An 18,272-nucleotide genomic window follows, 5' to 3' on the forward strand; every position below is an offset into this window, starting at 1 on the left:
TTTATTTTTGTGGGGGTGGGGTAGGGGTAGGGGGGGGTGTTAATAGAAGGATTACTTTTATACTATCCCAGGTATTCCTTAAAAGAGGTAGGGTTTCAAGTGTCTCCGGAAGGTGGTCAGTGACTCCGCTGTCCTGGCCATTGGGAGATGGTAACTAAAGAACTGCTCTCGTGGTGCCCCAGATCCTAATGAGTTCATTGTTACATTATTCATCTAAAATCGGGTAACAATGAATCATAGTTGATTAGATAAATAACAGTTCAAGTCACGACACTGTCCATGGTTCTGATATGAAGATGTTGAAAGGTCATGTAACTGTTTGTTACTGTACATGCAAGCCCTAGATCTACCTTAAATTTGAGCTCACCTCATTTTCAAAAAATTGTATCACTTAAACATTTACCAAAAATGTTTATAGCCTTACGGGTGGAAAAGTACAAAAAATCCAGGGCTTTTGATATGGGGAAAAAAATAAAAACAGAACACTAACAAAACAAAAATGTTATTTGTAATGCAACAAAATCGCTCTAATTACTGGTAAAGAGATGATGAGCTGTAATTGGGGGAAGATCTCTTACAAGTGCAGATTGTTGTAGAGACAGGTTCACTCTGTTCCCCATTGCTCAGCACAGTTGCAACACTAACAGTGTACTCGGTGCCAGGTTGCAGGTTTGAGAAGGTTTTGTGGCAGTCGTCAGTAATGGCTGCGAGGGGGTCTGTTCCTGGGATACAGTTGGATATGAAGAAGTGCTGTGGAACTTTCCCCATCCCTTCAGCATTGGACCAGTGGAGAGTGAAGGAGGTCTCTTCCAAAAGGTCTATCTTTAAATCTCTGGGTGGGACCACTGGAACAAAAATCAAGATTTGTTTAGAATAGAGGATGAGCTGTTTTTGACAGAGAATCCAAAAATGTCTCTAGGAATGAATGAATGATGTAGTCTGAATAAAAACACAAGTTAGCCTACTGTACCTGTGGATAGGGATGCTGAGACACATCTGCTTTGGCTTCCATCTTCTCCCTCTGTAGCCACGTTGAACTGGTACTTTTCACCAGGTTGGAGACTGCTTATTTCAAGATGATGCCCACCTTTCACTCTTGTTGACCTTGTTTCACCGTCACACCCCCAGGTCACTCTGAATGTCTGTGGTCCTGTCAGCCCCTGAGGAGAACCCCAGCTCAGAGACACTGAATCTAATGTCAGCAACAGGACCTGGATGTCCCCAGGAGGGGGCAGCACTGGTGAAGGAATAATGAGAGAGAAACAAACTTTATTGACAATAAAATTACATAAACAAATGTGTATTATTCATCCCAACAGTTAAGGGACAACAATTGATATGTTTGATATCTTACTAAACGTATCCTCTTAAATTGAGATTTAAATTAAATAATATTGTTTGGGTCAGTTTATTACGTGTTTCCACATATACCTACCATCATCTGAGGCCAGCAGTGTGTGCTGGTCGCCATCACAACTCTTAAAGTGTGAGAACAAAATATGAATCAGTCATTTCTTAAAAACACAGAACTTGTTACTTTGCTAAATGCACAACAGATATTTAAAAATCAAGATACATCAACTGCTTTTGACATACAGGTAACTGCCAACATAAAGGAAACACTTGAGTAAATGATGGAACAAAGTATTTAGAAAGCAGGTGCTTCCACACAGGTGTGGTTCCTGAGTTAATTAAGTGATTAAAACATCCCATCATGCTTAGGGTCATGTATAAAAATGCCCAGGTGTCCATTATTTTGGCTACCATGACTAGAAGAGATCTCAGTGACTTTGAAAGAGGGGTCTCAACGGAGCACAGGGGCTTTAAAGGGTGTGTGTCTGTCGCCAGATCTCAAACCAATGGAACACTTATAGGAGACTCTGGAGCCTGAGGTAGCGTTTGACTACAATCAACAAAACACCAAATTATGGAAGTTATTGTGGAAGAATGGTGTCGCATCCCTCCAATAGAGTTCCAGACAGTTGTAGAATCTATGTCAAGGTGCATTGAAGCTGTTCTGGCAGCTCGTGGGGGCCCAACTCCCTATTAAGATACTTTATTTAGGAAGATACCTCTATATTCCTTCACAGCGTTCCGACTTATACGGGCACTGAAGTTCTCCTGAATGTTTTGCCACGGTGAAGGAAACAAGCACAATTGCACGTTTCATTGCATTAAAAGAAAATGACATGTTCGGATAAAATACTGACGGTGCCGTCACACATTGCAACAATAATTCTGCTGATACTGTAGCTGATCAACTTTTCAGCGTCCTCAGAACTGTATTGTACAACCCTGAGTAATGAAACCCAGTAGCTACCTGTCTTGTAACGGTAACCTAGGCTACCTTGTAACGGTAACCTAGGCTACCTTGTAACTGTAACCTAGGCTACCTTGTAACGGTAACCTAGGCTACCTTGTAACGGTAACCTAGGCTACCTTGTAACGGTAACCTAGGCTACCTTGTAACGGTAACCTAGGCTACCTTGTAACGGTAACCTAGGCTACCTTGTAACGGTAACCTAAGCTACCTTGTAACTAGGGTCGCACAATATTGGAAATAACTGACATTGCGATATTTTGTTTTTCTGCGATATACAGTGAGCTCCATAATTCACTGGACAGTGACCATTCTTTTGTTATTTTGGTTCTGTACTCTAGCACTTTGAGTTTGAAAGGATACAATGACAATGAGGGTGAAGTGCAGACTGTCAGCTTTAATTTGAGGGTATTTTCATACATATCGGATGAACCGTTTACGAATTATAGAAGCTTTTGTACATGGTCCCCCCCATTTTCGGGCATCAAAAATCATTGGACAGTTTAACATAATGTAGAATAAAGTAATCATTGTTAATATTTGGTCGCATATCCTTTGCATGCAATGACTGCTTGAAGTCTGCGATGCATCGCCATCACCAGACGCTGGGTATCTTCCCTGGTGATGCTCTGCCAGGCCTGTACTGCAGCCATCTTCAGTTCCTGCTTGTTTCGGGGACTTATTGCCTTAAGTCTCCTCTTCAGCATGTAAAATGCATGTTCAATTGGATTCAGATCTGGTGATTGACTCGGCCAGTCAAGGTTTTTCCACTTTTTGGCCATCAAAAACCCCTTTGTTGCTCTAGCAGTATGTTTAGGGTCATTGTCTTGTTGCGTGATTAAGTGCCGTCCAATGAGTTTGGAGGCATTTGGTTTTATCTGAGCAGATAAAATATTTCTGTAGACTTCAGAATTCATTGTTCTACTTCTGTCTGCAGTCACATCATCGATGAAGACAAGTGAGCCTGTTCCACTGGCAGCCATACAGGCCCAAGCCATAACACCCCCTCCACCATGTTTCATGGATGAGGTGGTATGCTTTGGATCATGGGCATTTCTTTTTTTTCTCCACACTTTTGTCTTTCCATCACTCTGGTACATGTTAATCTTTGTCTCATCTGTCCACAATATTTTTTTCCAGAACTCTTGGGGTTCTTTTAGGTGCTTTTTAGCAAACTGTAATCTTGCCTTTCTGTTCTTCAGGCTTATCAGTGGTTTGCATCTTGTAGTGTACCCTCTGTAGTCCTGCTGGTGTAGTCTTCTGCGTATGGTAGACTTTGACACATCTACACCTGCATCCAGGAGAGTGTTTTTGATCTGTTGGGCTGTTATCAGGGGTTTTTTCTTCACCATAGAGAGTATTCTCCGGTCATCCACTACAGTGGTCTTCCTCTGTCTACCGGGTCTTTTGACATAATTGAGTTCACCGGTTGTTTTTTTCTTGTTAATGATGAACAAAACTGTTGACTTGGGCATGGCCAGGGTTTTTGCAATGTTCCTGAATGATTGATTTTCATTTCTGAGCCTTATGACGGCCAACTTCATTTGCATCGACACTGCTGTCATGTTGTCACACCCCAATAACAACCTCCAAAGGCAATAGCAACGTCTAGAATCATTACTATTCATCAACAGCTCTCCTGCATTCACTAACGACACAAATTAATACACCTGCCTAACGACACACATCTGTGAAGCCAATTTAACAAATACTTGTAGTACCTTAAAATGGGGGGACCATGTACAAAAGGTGCTGTCATTTCTAAACGGTTCATCCGATATGTATGAAAATACCCTCAAATTAAAGCTGACAGTCTGCACTTCACGCTCATTGTCATTGTATCCTTTCAAACTCAAAGTGCTAGAGTACAGAACCAAAATAACAAAACAATGGTCACTGTCCAATGAATTATGGAGCTCACTGTATATTGCGATATGGGAAAAATGTAGTTTGCAAACAGCGACTTTTCAGGTGGAAGTCCTCATTAATAAAGTGTACGGTCAGACTTATGAAGGGCTCCGTTGTCCGGCTGGACCACAAGTCCGTTGTTGCTGTATAATATTCCACTTGTGACAGCTCTGTTTCAACTTGTGCCTTTCATTTCTCGTACAACTCTGGGATGGCAACTTGAGAAAAATAGTTGCGTGATGGCATTACATACCGCTTGTCAAGCGACCGGATCATGTTTTTAAAACCCTCTTTGGTAACCGTGTTTATTGGTACCATGTCTTTGGCGACGTGAAATGTTTTTGAATCTGTTTTTTCTCTCTGCCGTTTGGAACCTTTCTCGTATGGTGTAATACTGGCAAAGGCATCCGAAATAGAGTTTTGCTTTGGAGGGCATTGAGATGCTTTGCACTCGTCATACGAAGATTTGTGGTGCCGCCTTAAATGATCTAACAAATTGGTCGTGTTGCCTCGTGTTGTGGCAACAATTGCAAGGCACTCTCGACAAAGTACCTGTTTTTGGTCAACATCATCCTGTCTGTAGCCGAAATATTTCCATATAATTGACGATGCATTTCTTTTTGCAACCAAATTCTCAATTTCTGTCTTTTTTGCCTGTTCCTCGCTCATCATTTCGTCACACGCAAGCAGAGCCTGCATGTCAACCACGTGCAGCAACAAACTCCGTGTTTAAAATAATAATAATAATAAACTGTGTATCCAATAACCCATAGATCGGAGTAAATTACGTTATATCAGACAGATATAATGCTAGTTTAACATTTCAAATATATATATATTGTAGACTGATATGTTTACTTTACTAAATCGCACGTTCTGCGATGTGACTTGCTGATGCATACATCGCAATGTCGATGCTGAAACGATATATTGTGAAGCCCTACTTGTAACGGTAACCTAGGCTACCTTGTAACGGTAACCTAGGCTACCTTGTAACGGTAACCTAGGCTACCTTGTAACGGTAACCTAGGCTACCTTGTAACGGTAACCTAGGCTACATTGTAATGGTAGCCAAAGTTGAAATAAATATGCAAGTTTAGCCCACTTGATATAAATAATAATTTAGTGTAGTTTTCTATCAGGAAAAAGGACATGTCTGACTTTCAGAAAAATATATTGGTCAAGCTCAGGCACTTCATTTTTTGGTGCATTTTCCAACTTGTTAGGTGCTTAATCCTAACAGGGTGGAAACTAACAGGGTGGACATTTGTTGGCTAAATTAGCCATAGTTTTGTGAGTGAGCAAGTTTGAGCTAGCATAATGTTGGACACTTGAACATGATTTTAACTTCTCTATCAAACATATTTTAACATTTTGAAATGTGGTTAATTTTCATGTAGCTTTAGACCATTGTTTTCCCACCAAAGAAATGATGACAATTCCTGAATATGGTGTCACTGAAGGAAAGGGTTGTTTTCTTAAATGGAGATTTACAACAAACTAACAGGGTGGAAAGTGATATTAGGGACAAACAGAACATCTTAAATACAATAATAATTAATACAAAACATTATTGATGAGAGAATTTAACTTGGACTATAAAATATTGAAGAAAGATTAAATATTTTATGGCTTATATTTATTGTGGAAGTTGATGAATAACACCCGTGGACATGGCAAAAACACCAACATCCACTGAAGAAAAGTGTTCAAAATACATACAATTTCCTTTCAAGATCCATATTTTGGTGTTTTTAACGACGCAGGACTTTATATTTAAAGCCTTTTGGAATCAACATCTTAAACTAAATATGAAGTGATATTTCCTGGAGACAGAAAACGCACCGCATTGTAGAAATGATGCAGGCTGGACACCAATTAAACCTAACCTGGTCATGGCTAGACGGGATACAGTTTATGTCTAATTGACGTCATAAGATGATTTCCTTTTGCATTTAAGTTAACCCTAACCCGTTTCCTAACCTCAACCTAAATTATCCCAACTTTCTGCATAATTTATCCTAACCAACCTGCTACGAAAAGCCAAACCTGGTCATTTCTGACAAATGGTATCCCTTCTAGCCCAAACGCCCCAACCATAGAGAATGATAGAGGCCTCTAGCGGCCAAAAGGCCACGTTAGAATGGGCAGCACCATTGAGGGATGCCATCATATTAATGTAGTCAACTGGGTGGGACTTCCAACATCACTGGCAGAAGAAGAAAATGAACTCCTTTAAAATGGAGATGGCCTCATCGGCGCTGCCCATGATGTCAGAGATGCTAAATAGAATAGATACAAGAGTGAGCCCTCGATCTAGCTCTATGGTCCCAACTGAAACCGAAAGTGGATGCGTTTTTACACATCCATTTTGTCTGGGTTGACTGGGTGCAGCTGCGACTGGAAGTCATAGGCCATGTCTGAAATGTGCATTGTCCACTACTTACTAAAACTACATAGTGTACTAATCGTAATACGTACTATTTAGAACGTACTGTTTAGTAAAAATTAATGCACTAAGTACACTGCATCCCCTCAGCTGATAACCATCTGTCAAACACCTGAGTCTGTAAAGACGATTATCTTAAGTGTGGAGCGAATTCTACCAAAGCCAAAATGAGTATAAAATCCTAGCATTTAAAGCACTCAATTTTCGAAATGTTACATTATTTTCGAAATTTCACATAATATAAAAAACGCGCTATTTTCGCATACCTAAAATGCCTACTAATTAAACGCAAGTATGGGTATTCGGACACGGACACAGTAAAAATGTACCGCAAGTCATTTAGGCCTACAGGGCACTCAACGACATGACCACCTATCAAAGTTTGAAAGAAATACACTGTATACGCACGATTGCCTATTGTTTCTTTCGACATCAGCATGTATTATTTTAGGATCAATATATCACCTTAATAGATTACATGTCAGCGTCAGATCGCCGTGTAAAAGACAACACCTTTCGTAGACTTCCTTGTGCGCACTCCGCCGTAGTGGGTCTAGTTGGGTATTTGATATTTTTACCTGCCATTTATTAGAAAGAGAAGTTAAAAATCGGGCATTATTATGTTCACGTTTCGTTGGGATAAATAAGAATTGACTCCTAAAGAATCTTATACCTGACTTATTTAATACAAATATTAACCTACCATTTATCCTGCTGTAGAGAAGCTTCGGGTGAAGCCACATAAAATAGTTGTCGAATTGACTTTCCTCTTCTTCTTTGGTATAATGGCATTCGCAACAATTTTATCTGCATTCCGCCACCTACTGTACAGGTAGATAATAAGGATAATTGCAGTGCTTCTGCTGTTAAGTCTTGAAGGCCCAAAAACGTATCGGATGCAGATATAATGCTGTCCAGCTTCTTGGACACGTGTGCAGTACAATTAATAACTGTGGCTACAAATACTACAAAATACACCTTCTTCACAATAAGTGTATCCAGATCACTTGGTTGATGTATAACATGTGCAACTGGTTGTGGTGCATCCACCGCCATATCTTCTTCAGAACTGTGGCCTCTTTCCCCTTCAACGTTCTTCACCGCCTCCACATAGGAGATTTGCTTGATAGCTCAACCTCTTTCACCCTAACAGGGCACTCAGGGAATTCGGAAATATGATCCCCACCACAGTTGCAACATTTTACATTCAGACTATTCAATAACATATTCCTTCCATCTGTAAACACTTGAAACATGGCCAAACTTTATACACTTCTTGTATTGTTTTGCACGAACGCTCTTAAGGCATATCTTATACATCACTACTTTACATAGGGTGGTAAATACTCAAACATCAATAGTACAGATAAACTTTGCTCATTTTTCCCATTCTCCATACGGGCCAAGCGACGTGCATTAACTACTCCTGGATTTTTCAGCCTAAGATATTGATTATCAATGTCCAACAGGACGCCAGAAATAGCACATTTTACCAGTGACATGCTCTGAAAATCAAAGCTTTTCACCTCATGTGTCAATCATTTCTCGAGCCACAATGCACACTCCTTTTGCTGTTTAGATACACACTATATCAACACCATACCACTCCTGGTTACTATGATATCAACACCATACCACTCCTGGTTACTATGATATTAACACCATACCACTCCGGGTTACTATGATATCAACACCATACCACTCCTGGTTGCTATGATATCAACACCAAACCACTCCTGGTTACTATGATATCAACACCATACCACTCCTGGTTACTATGATATCAACACCATACCACTCCAGGTTACTATGATATCAACACCATACCACTCCTGGTTACTATGATATCAACACCATACCACTCCTGGTTACTATGATATCAACACCATACCACTCCTGGTTACTATGATATCAACACCATACCACTCCAGGTTACTATGATATCAACACCATACCACTCCTGGTTACTATGATATCAACACCATACCACTCCTGGTTACTATGATATCAACACCATACCCCTCCTGGTTACTATGATATCAACACCATACCACTCCTGGTTGCTATGATATCAACACCATACCACTCCTGGTTACTATGATATCAACACCATACCACTCCAGGTTACTATGATATCAACACCATACCACTCCTGGTTACTATGATATCAACACCATACCACTCCTGGTTACTATGATATCAACACCATACCACTCCAGGTTACTATGATATCAACACCATACCACTCCTGGTTACTATGATATCAACACCATACCACTCCTGGTTACTATGATATCAACACCATACCCCTCCTGGTTACTATGATATCAACACCATACCACTCCTGGTTGCTATGATATCAACACCATACCACTCCTGGTTACTATGATATCAACACCATACCACTCCAGGTTACTATGATATCAACACCATACCACTCCTGGTTACTATGATATCAACACCATACCACTCCTGGTTACTATGATATCAACACCATACCACTCCTGGTCACTATGATATCAACACCATACCACTCCAGGTTAATATGATATCAACACCATACCACTCCTGGTTACTATGATATCAACACCATACCACTCCTGGTTACTATGATATCAACACCATACCACTCCTGGTTGCTATGATATCAACACCATACCACTCCGGGTTACTATGATATCAACACCATACCACTCCTGGTTACTATGATATCAACACCATACCACTCCTGGTTGCTATGATATCAACACCATACCACTCCTGGTTGCTATGATATCAACACCATACCACTCCGGGTTACTATGATATCAACACCATACCACTCCTGGTTACTATGATATCAACACCATACCACTCCTGGATACTATGATATCAACACCATACCACTCCTGGTTGCTATGATATCAACACCATACCACTCCTGGTTACTATGATATCAACACCATACCACTCCCGGTTACTATGATATCAACACCATACCACTCCCGGTTACTATGATATCAACACCATACCACTCCCGGTTACTATGATATCAACACCATACCACTCTTGGTTACTATGATATCAACACCATACCACTCCTGGTTACTATGATATCAACACCATACCACTCCTGGTTACTATGATATCAACACCATACCACTCCTGGTTACTATGATATCAACACCATACCACTCCTGGTTACTATGATATCAACACCATACCACTCCTGGTCGCTATGATATCAACACCATACCACTTCGGGTTACTATGATATCAACACCATACCACTCCTGGTTACTATGATATCAACACCATACCACTCCTGGTTACTATGATATCAACACCATACCACTCCTGGTTGCTATGATATCAACACCATACCACTCCTGGTTACTATGATATCAACACCATACCACTCCTGGTTACTATGATATCAACACCATACCACTCCTGGTTACTATTATATCAACACCATACCACTCCTGGTTACTATGATATCAACACCATACCACTCCTAGTTACTATGATATCAACACCATACCACTCCTGGTTACTATGATATCAACACCACACCACTCCTGGTTACTATGATATCAACACCATACCACTCCTGGTTACTGTGATATCAACACCATACCACTCCGGGTTACTATGATATCAACACCATACCACTCCTGGTTACTATGATATCAACACAATACCACTCCTGGTTACTATGATATCAACACCATACCACTCCGGGTTACTTTGACTGCATCCACTTTTCCCAAAGCCTTCTTCACCATCCTCATGACTTCAAAAGGGTTTCCCAAATAAACATCTTCATCCAAAAAACGTACTCCAACAAGGAACGATTCATCAGACTCATTTTCCGCAACAATTTTAACCATTGTTGTTCCATTCTTGGACTTCACTGTTGTCCACTCATCTTTCTCGCTAACTGTACTCGACATGCTTTCAGCTTCAAACGACACTTCTGCTTCCGCCATCTCACCGTCGTACCACACCCTGCAGCTGAACACTCCCCCCCCCCCGTAAAAATACAACAGGTCTACGTTTTCTAAGAGACAGAGGATTTAGCTTTGTGGTGTCAAACATTGATAGTGTCAAATCAATTAAAAACATCTGGAAAAAACAACAGATCTGATAAATCTTGGCATTGGCATACGCCACAAACTCTATTTTAAATATTTTTTCTCCATTAAAATATTTGATCAAGTTGAAATGTCTTCAACTCTTGGTTAAATGGTGGTAACATACAGACATACAAACGAACATAGACCAGAAAACATCCAGTGTTCTTATTAGCTTTTAGTCATCCCTGTGGCAGTTGTAATCCCTCCTTTGTTCCTCTAGGTGGAAGCAGAGGACTTTGTGGATCTGATGGTCCTAAATGTTGTCAGAAAGAAGACATGATAAGATTGAAGGAGCTCATGGATGATTTCAAAGCGGTACAGAGTCCCAATATTCATTAAATTCAATGTGTTTATGATATAAAGAGATTGGTCACAGATATTAAATTACATAATTAATTTTCTCTCAACCCACCATTTTCTACACTTTTCTCCCTGTCTCTTTCATCTCTCTCTCCCTCCATCCTTTTTCTTTCCATTCCCTCTCTGTGTTCATACTTATTGTAGTTTATTTGGGAACAATCACCACAATTAGAAATAATGTTCATTCAATGAGTTGTATTTATTTTGTGTGTGTTCATTTATTTTCCTATAAACAATTGTTATTTTAAAAAGTACTTAATGATAAATCGTGTACATCTTTGTTTGTGTAATGTTTAGCAGATGAATCGAGATATGTTGCATGTTTCTATAATAAAAGAATGCTGAGATAAAAATAAAAAAAATCAGAAGTCATTCTTTACATGTTGTATCTTTGACAAAGATGCAATACACTTGTCTCTCCCATACTGTATAGTTGTGTCGTTATGTTTATGTGAATGAGTCCTTGCAGCAATAATCTGTAAATTCAAACAGGTCAGTGATTGCAGCGCTATAATACTGCAGAAAGTATTCATACCCCTTGACTTATTCCACATGTTGTTGTATTACAGCCTGAATTCAAAATTGATTCAATTGGGGGGTTTTCTCACCCATCTACACACAAAACCCCATAATGACAAAGTGAAAACATGTTTTTAAAAATACTTGCAAATGTATTGAAAAGGAAACACAGAAATATCTAATTTACATAAGTATTAACACCCCTGAGTCAATACATGTTAGAATCACCTTTAGCAGCGATTACAACTGTGAGTATTTCTGGGTAAGTCACCAAGAGCTTTGCACACCTGCATTGTACATTATTTGCACATTATTATTTGTTTAATTATTCAAGCACTTTCAAGTTGGTTGTTGATAATTGCTGATCAGCCATTTTCGAGTCTTGTCATAGATTCTCAAGCCAATTTAAGCCAAAACTGTAACTAGGCAACTCAGGAATATTCAGTGGCATTTTGGTAAACAATTACAGTGTTTTTGACCTTGTGTTTGAGGTTATTGTCCTGCTGAAAGGTGAATTTGTCTACTAGTGTCTGTTGGAAGCAGACAACCAGGTTTTCTTCTAGGATTTTGCCTGTGATATAGCTGTATTCCATTTATTTTTATCCTAAAAATCTCTGTACTTCTTTGCCGATGACAAGGATACCCATAACATGATGCAGCTACCACCATGCTTGAAAATATGAAGAGTGGTATACAATTATCTGTTGTGTTGGATTTGCCACAAATATAACACTTTGTATTTAGAACATGCATTTCAGAGATCACCTTTATTCTCTGTTTGGTTAGGTCAGGCTGTGATTTGGAAATATCTAGTTCATCTATTTCTATGTTGGCCGGGTGTGGTTCCCAATAAGAGGCAGCTGTCGATCGTTGTCTCTGATTGGGGATCATACTTAGGCAGCCATTTTGCCTACCTATGTTGTGGGATCTTGTTTCTGTTTGGCGTGTTTGATGTTTAGCCTCTTGAACTTCACGTTCTGTTGGATTTAGTTATTTTGTCGGTGGTTATAATAATAAACGACTATGTACGCATACCACGCTGCACCTTGGTCCGATCCTTTACACAACGGACGTGACAGAAGATCCCACCACCAACGGACCAAGCAGCGTGGCCAGGAGGAGCAGACATGCTGAACACAGGTGGGGAAGACATTCTGGACATGGGAGGAGATATTGGCCGGTAAGGGACCCTGGGCGAAGGAAGAAGCCCAGGCAGGAATGGATAAACGGCGACGATGAGGGAAGCCAGAGAGACAGCCCCAAGAAAATGTTTGGGGGGGCACACGGGGTGGTTGGCGGAGCCAGGTTTCAGACCAGAGCCAACTCCCCGCACTCGTTTTAGGGAGCGGTTGACCGTTCAGGCACCCTGTAATGCGGTGATACGCACTCCAGTCTCCAGTGCGCATTCACAGCCCGGTGCGCTTGCCGGGCTAAAGTGAGCATCCAGCCAGGACAGGTTGTGCCAGCACCACGCTCCAGACCTCCAATGCGCTTCCACGGCCCAGTATATCCTGCGCCGGCTCTACGCACTGTGTCGCCAGTGCGCCTTCACAGCCCAGTGCCTCCTGTGCCCGCGCCCCGCATTTGCCGGGCTAAAGGGAGCATCCAGCCAGGACGGGTTGTGCCAGCTCTACGCTCCAGACCTCCAGTGCGCCTCCACAGCCCAGTGTATCCTGCGCCGGCTCTATGCGCTGTGTCGCCAGTGCGCCTTCACAGCCCAGTGCGTCCTGTGCCAGCACCCCGCACTTGCCGGGCTCCAGTGATGATCCATGGCACGAAGCCTCCAGTGATGATCCATGGCACGAAGCCTCCAGTGATGATCCATGGCACGAAGCCTCCAGTGATGATCCATGGCACGAAGCCTCCAGTGATGATCCATGGCATGAAGCCTCCAGTGATGAAGCGGCATACAGTTTGTGAGATTTCCCACAATAACATATTATAGGAGCAGTGACCAGATATCATGCGGCCATTTTAGGGATGTGGCAATCCGCTCAAACAGAATAATATATAAATATACGTCCATCTCCTTTTCATTTAAAGGTGGTACAAGTCGGCTGTTCTGACCAAGATCAAACTCTGTTGAGGGTGCAGGACAGCCTGACTGAATTCAGAGTGCTTCCAGATTCAATTCTCTTAATCGAATGGCTGCTCACGTTCTTCTTGTTTTTCATTGTGCTCAAACTCTAATTTCTGTTGCTCCAACTTTGCCTTTAGTTCTATCTCCCTCAGTTGCAAGTCTACGGGGTACTCTAGCACATGTAATTTCTGTTGCTCCAATCTCTCCCCACATGTTCTTTCCCTTTCCTTGTGCTCGAGCTATAATTTCTGTTGCTCCCATTTTGCCTTTAGTTCTATCTCCCTCAGTTGCAAGTCTACAGGGTACTCTACCACATGAAGGACCCCTTTCATTATCCTCCCTCTCCCCAGATCTGTGACTCGACACAATCCTGTCTCGGAGCTATACGGACAATTCTTTCGAAGTTATGGCTTGGTTTTTGCTCTGACATGTACTGTCAACTGTGGGACCTTATATAGACAAGTGTGTGCCTTTCCAAATCATGTCCAATCAATTGAATTTACCACAGGTGGGCTCCAATCAAGTTGTAGAAACATCTGAAGGATGATCAATGGAAACAGGATGCAACTAAGCTCAATTTCGAGTCTCATAGCACAGGGTCTGAATACTTATGTAAATAAGATATTTCAGTTTTTTATTTTTAATACATTTGCAAACATTTCTAAAAACCTGTTTTCGCTTTGTCATTGTGGGGTATTGCGTGTAGATTGATGAGGAAAATGTTTATTTAATCCATTTTAGAATAAGGCTGTAACGTAACAAAATGCGGAAAAAGTGGGGTCTGAATACTTCCGGAATGCACTGTATCTAACTATAGTTGACAAACAAATGGCCTACCAAATGTTGGAAATTAAAAATAGAAACTAAATGATGGGTGAAAGCAGCCAATAGGCTATATGGTCCAGTGCGTAGTATCAGCAAAATATATTATTATGGAATTACGGTGAATTGAACTGCACAGTGATTTGTTTGACAATCAGATGAAAACATCCTCAAACAACACACATGATATGCTGAACTGAGCCTACGCAGACCGCGAAAAACAACAATAAACGGATGATAAGATGTTTACATGCCATAGTATCCCTAAAATCAGCATATCCCAGGCATTTCTCGTAATCGGAATACAAGCTTTTTTCGGGTTATTGTAAACAGGATATGATGTGTTATATGCGTCAACTCAAAAACAGAATACTTGAGTATCCCGAATAATAACGGGATATTGGTGTGCATGTAAACGTGGTCAGTGAGGTAAATGGAGGATTTGCTCCGTGACTTGTCATTGAAGTGTTAAAAAAAAGTTCCCGCTCATAAAGCCTTAAACCAATTATATCTGTGTGTAGCTCATGTTGTCATGTGTAAATGGCAATTTTCTGAAATAAAATTGGTGATTGGGCGTCAGTGTTATTAATGCTTTAAAGTGTCAGTATGTAACTTTTTGAGCGACCTGACCAAATTCACATAGAAATGTGAATTATAGATCTGTAATTCTCATTGAAAGCCTGTCTAAGAAGTGGTAGACCTGTTCTATGTGTGGCATTTCTATGCTTCCTGTTGTTAAATTTCGTTTTTGTGTCTTTTATTTTCGGTTTTGTAAACCAGCTTCAAAAAGCAGAAAATACAATATTTTTGGTTATGGAAAATATATTTCATAGTGGTTTAGATGGTACAATACACAAAAAAATTTATGCACGCATGACTGTAAGTTGCTTTGGATAAAAGCGTCTGCTAAATGGCATATTATTATATTATATTATTTACAATGATTCACTACTCTATACTAGCTTATTTTGTAACATAAAGTGAAATTAGGTGAACTATTAGAATTTTAGCAACCAGGAAATGGCGGAGCAATTTCTGCATAGTGTAACTTTAAACCATCGTAACTATTATTTTGAAATGAGAATGCTCCGGCTGGAAAGGGCTAGCTAGCTGTATTATTCTGCTCTGGCTTTTTGAAAGGTTTCCTGGATGGACTGATTAACATCCTCTCTTGAGTCAAGTGTGCTTACTTTACTGCGGGAAGACGTTGATCTGTTTGCTGATACCCCCTGGATAGCAGATCATTAGTTATGTAACCTTATTTAGTCCTACTGGAACAAATTGCAAAAATCTCTGAAGCTGGAGACACTTATCTCCCTCACTAACTTTAAGCATCAGTTGTCAGAGCACCTTACCGATCACTGCACCTGTACACAGCCCATCTGAAATTAGCCCGCCCAACTACCTCATCCCTATATTGTTATCTATTTTGCTCATTTGTACCCCAGTATCTCTATTTGCACATCATCTCTTGCACATCTATCATTCCAGTGTTAATACTAATTGTAATTATTTTGCACTATAGCCTATTTTATTGCCTACCTCCATAACTTGCTAAATTTGCACACTGTATATTATATGTATTTCTGTTGTATTTTTGACTTTGTTTTGTTTTACCCCATATGTAACTCTGTGTTTGTTTTTATCGCACTGCTATGCTTTATCTTGACAATTCTCCTCTTTTGGTCTGTTTCAGTCATTGCAGGAAGTCCTGAAGAGCAGGAGTGTGTCAAGTTGTTTTCATCTTCCCAGCTCAGCTCTAACACCTGATTTAAATAATGAACATAACAAATCACAGTTATGATTTGTAATCAGGTATGAGCTGGGCTGGAACAAAAGCTTATACACACTCCTGCCATTCAGATCTGGAGCTGTCCACCCTTTAAAGTAATTATTCTGTACTATGTCCTCTCCTCTCCTCTCCTCTCCTCTCCTCTCCTCTCCTCTCCTCTCCTCTCCTCTCCTCTCCTCTCCTCTCCTCTCCTCTCCTCTCCTCTCCTCTCCTCTCCTCTCCTCTCCCTCTCTCCTTCCCTCCTTCAACTCAAGTTGAAGTTGAACTTGTTGACTGATGCCAAGGCGGCAGCTGCCAAGATGAAGGGAGCAGCTGCGGACCAGAAGACTGCAGCCAAGGCAGCACTGGTCCACACCTGCTCTGTCTGTCGGTTGAGTAGTATTGGTTGGTACTGTATGTGCCTTTAGGTTCCTCTCCATGTGTACTGGCCTTTTGATTTGATTTATTAGGATCCACATTAGCAGACGCCAATGGCAACAGCTAGTCTTACTAGGGTACAACACATAACGAACACGACATTACAGACAAAATACTTTACAGTTGACATACATTTAAAAACATGAACGTGTAGTGTGTGTGAATCTATCAGTTATTGCTTAGTTTATCATTTGTGTCAACTTTGAATTCAATCTCTGCCACAGATTCTTAACTTTCTCCATTTTATACTTGACCTTTATAGACGCAGACCCGAAGACATTCAAGCAGCACTTTGAGAGCGAGCATCCCATGTCTCCAATGGACCCAGTACTGGTTGATGTTCAGGCCTAAGTGACCACACACTCAAATGGACCTACAGCTGGGGTAAGATTCTTCCATCATTCACACACACTAGGCATGGTGTAAACCATCATGTTGTCAACAAAATTCTGGCCCCAATGCTTAAGTTGTATTGTGTATGGCTCAATTTGTGGAAATGCTGTGATCACTCATTGTCTTTAATGTTGTGATTCACAGACACACGATGAGCACGATTTGACTGCTGCAACTAAGACAGAATGCCTTCGAGGGACACACGATGAGACCCTGAGTATGACTGGACAAGGGCTAGATATTTGTGACAAAGACCTAAAAGGGGAAACACACCAGCACCTCATTTTGTTTATTCCATGGCCAACCATCCCTCTAGGTGGCATTGTGTTGTGTGACAAAACTGCACATTTTAGAGCGGCCTTTTATTGTCCCCAGCACAAGGTGCACCTGTGTAATGATCATGCTGTTTAATCAGCTTCTTGACATGCCACACCTGTCAGGTGGATGGATTATCTTGGCAAAGGAGAAATGCTCACTAACAGGGATGTAAACACATTTTTGCTTTTGTAGCTTGTAGCCATCTAGCTAGCTGACAGCTAGAGATGACGTGATGGAGCATGCAGGGATTTGTAATCTTGCATGATGCCTACTACTTGATATAATGTACTGATGCTGATGATGACGTTCGAAGCTTCAGACATCACACTACAATCTGACAGGTGTCGGAACTCGGAACTGATGCTCTGCTGGAAGCTTTTTGTTTTTATCTAGATATTTCACCTTCTTAGCAGGTGGAAAGATCAACAAGTTCTCACAGTCTCACCTCAGAATTAGACGTTCATCCATGTTTCTCAAACAACACATAAAAAAAAAATCCAAACGTCAAACTTCAAAGTGTTTAAGATCAGGTCGAGTCAAGTCACAAGTTCCTAATTTTGGGTTTCGAGTACTCAAGGCCACTGGTTCGAACTAGGTGAAAGATCTGCCGATGTGCCCTTAAGCAAGGCACTTAACCCTGTTTGCTCCTGTCGGTCGCTCTGGATAAGAGCGTCTGCTAAATGACTAAAATGTAAATCGGGTCCCACTCCCATCATTGCCCATATATATATTTTTTACAACTAATGAATCACTGTCAGACCCTATTGGGTCCGGAT

The 18,272-nt window shown here is 40.9% G+C and overlaps 1 protein-coding gene across 1 annotated transcript in view; it reads right to left on the bottom strand.

The window, feature by feature from the left end:
* LOC311110117 (receptor-type tyrosine-protein phosphatase H-like) overlaps positions 1–18,272 on the bottom strand; it is a 40,341-nt gene that overhangs the window by 9,724 nt on the left and 12,345 nt on the right. The window contains exons 3-5 of the mRNA XM_084188686.1: positions 1,436–1,478; positions 971–1,237; positions 579–845 (exon numbers count right to left, since the gene is read on the bottom strand). Coding sequence (XP_084044812.1) covers positions 579–845; positions 971–1,237; positions 1,436–1,478 — 577 coding nt within the window. The remainder of the gene's footprint in view (positions 1–578; positions 846–970; positions 1,238–1,435; positions 1,479–18,272) is intronic.

Source organism: Coregonus lavaretus, assembly GCF_964263955.1.
Source record: "Coregonus lavaretus genome assembly, contig: SUPER_35_unloc_2, whole genome shotgun sequence".
Classification (NCBI taxonomy): domain Eukaryota; kingdom Metazoa; phylum Chordata; class Actinopteri; order Salmoniformes; family Salmonidae; genus Coregonus; species Coregonus lavaretus.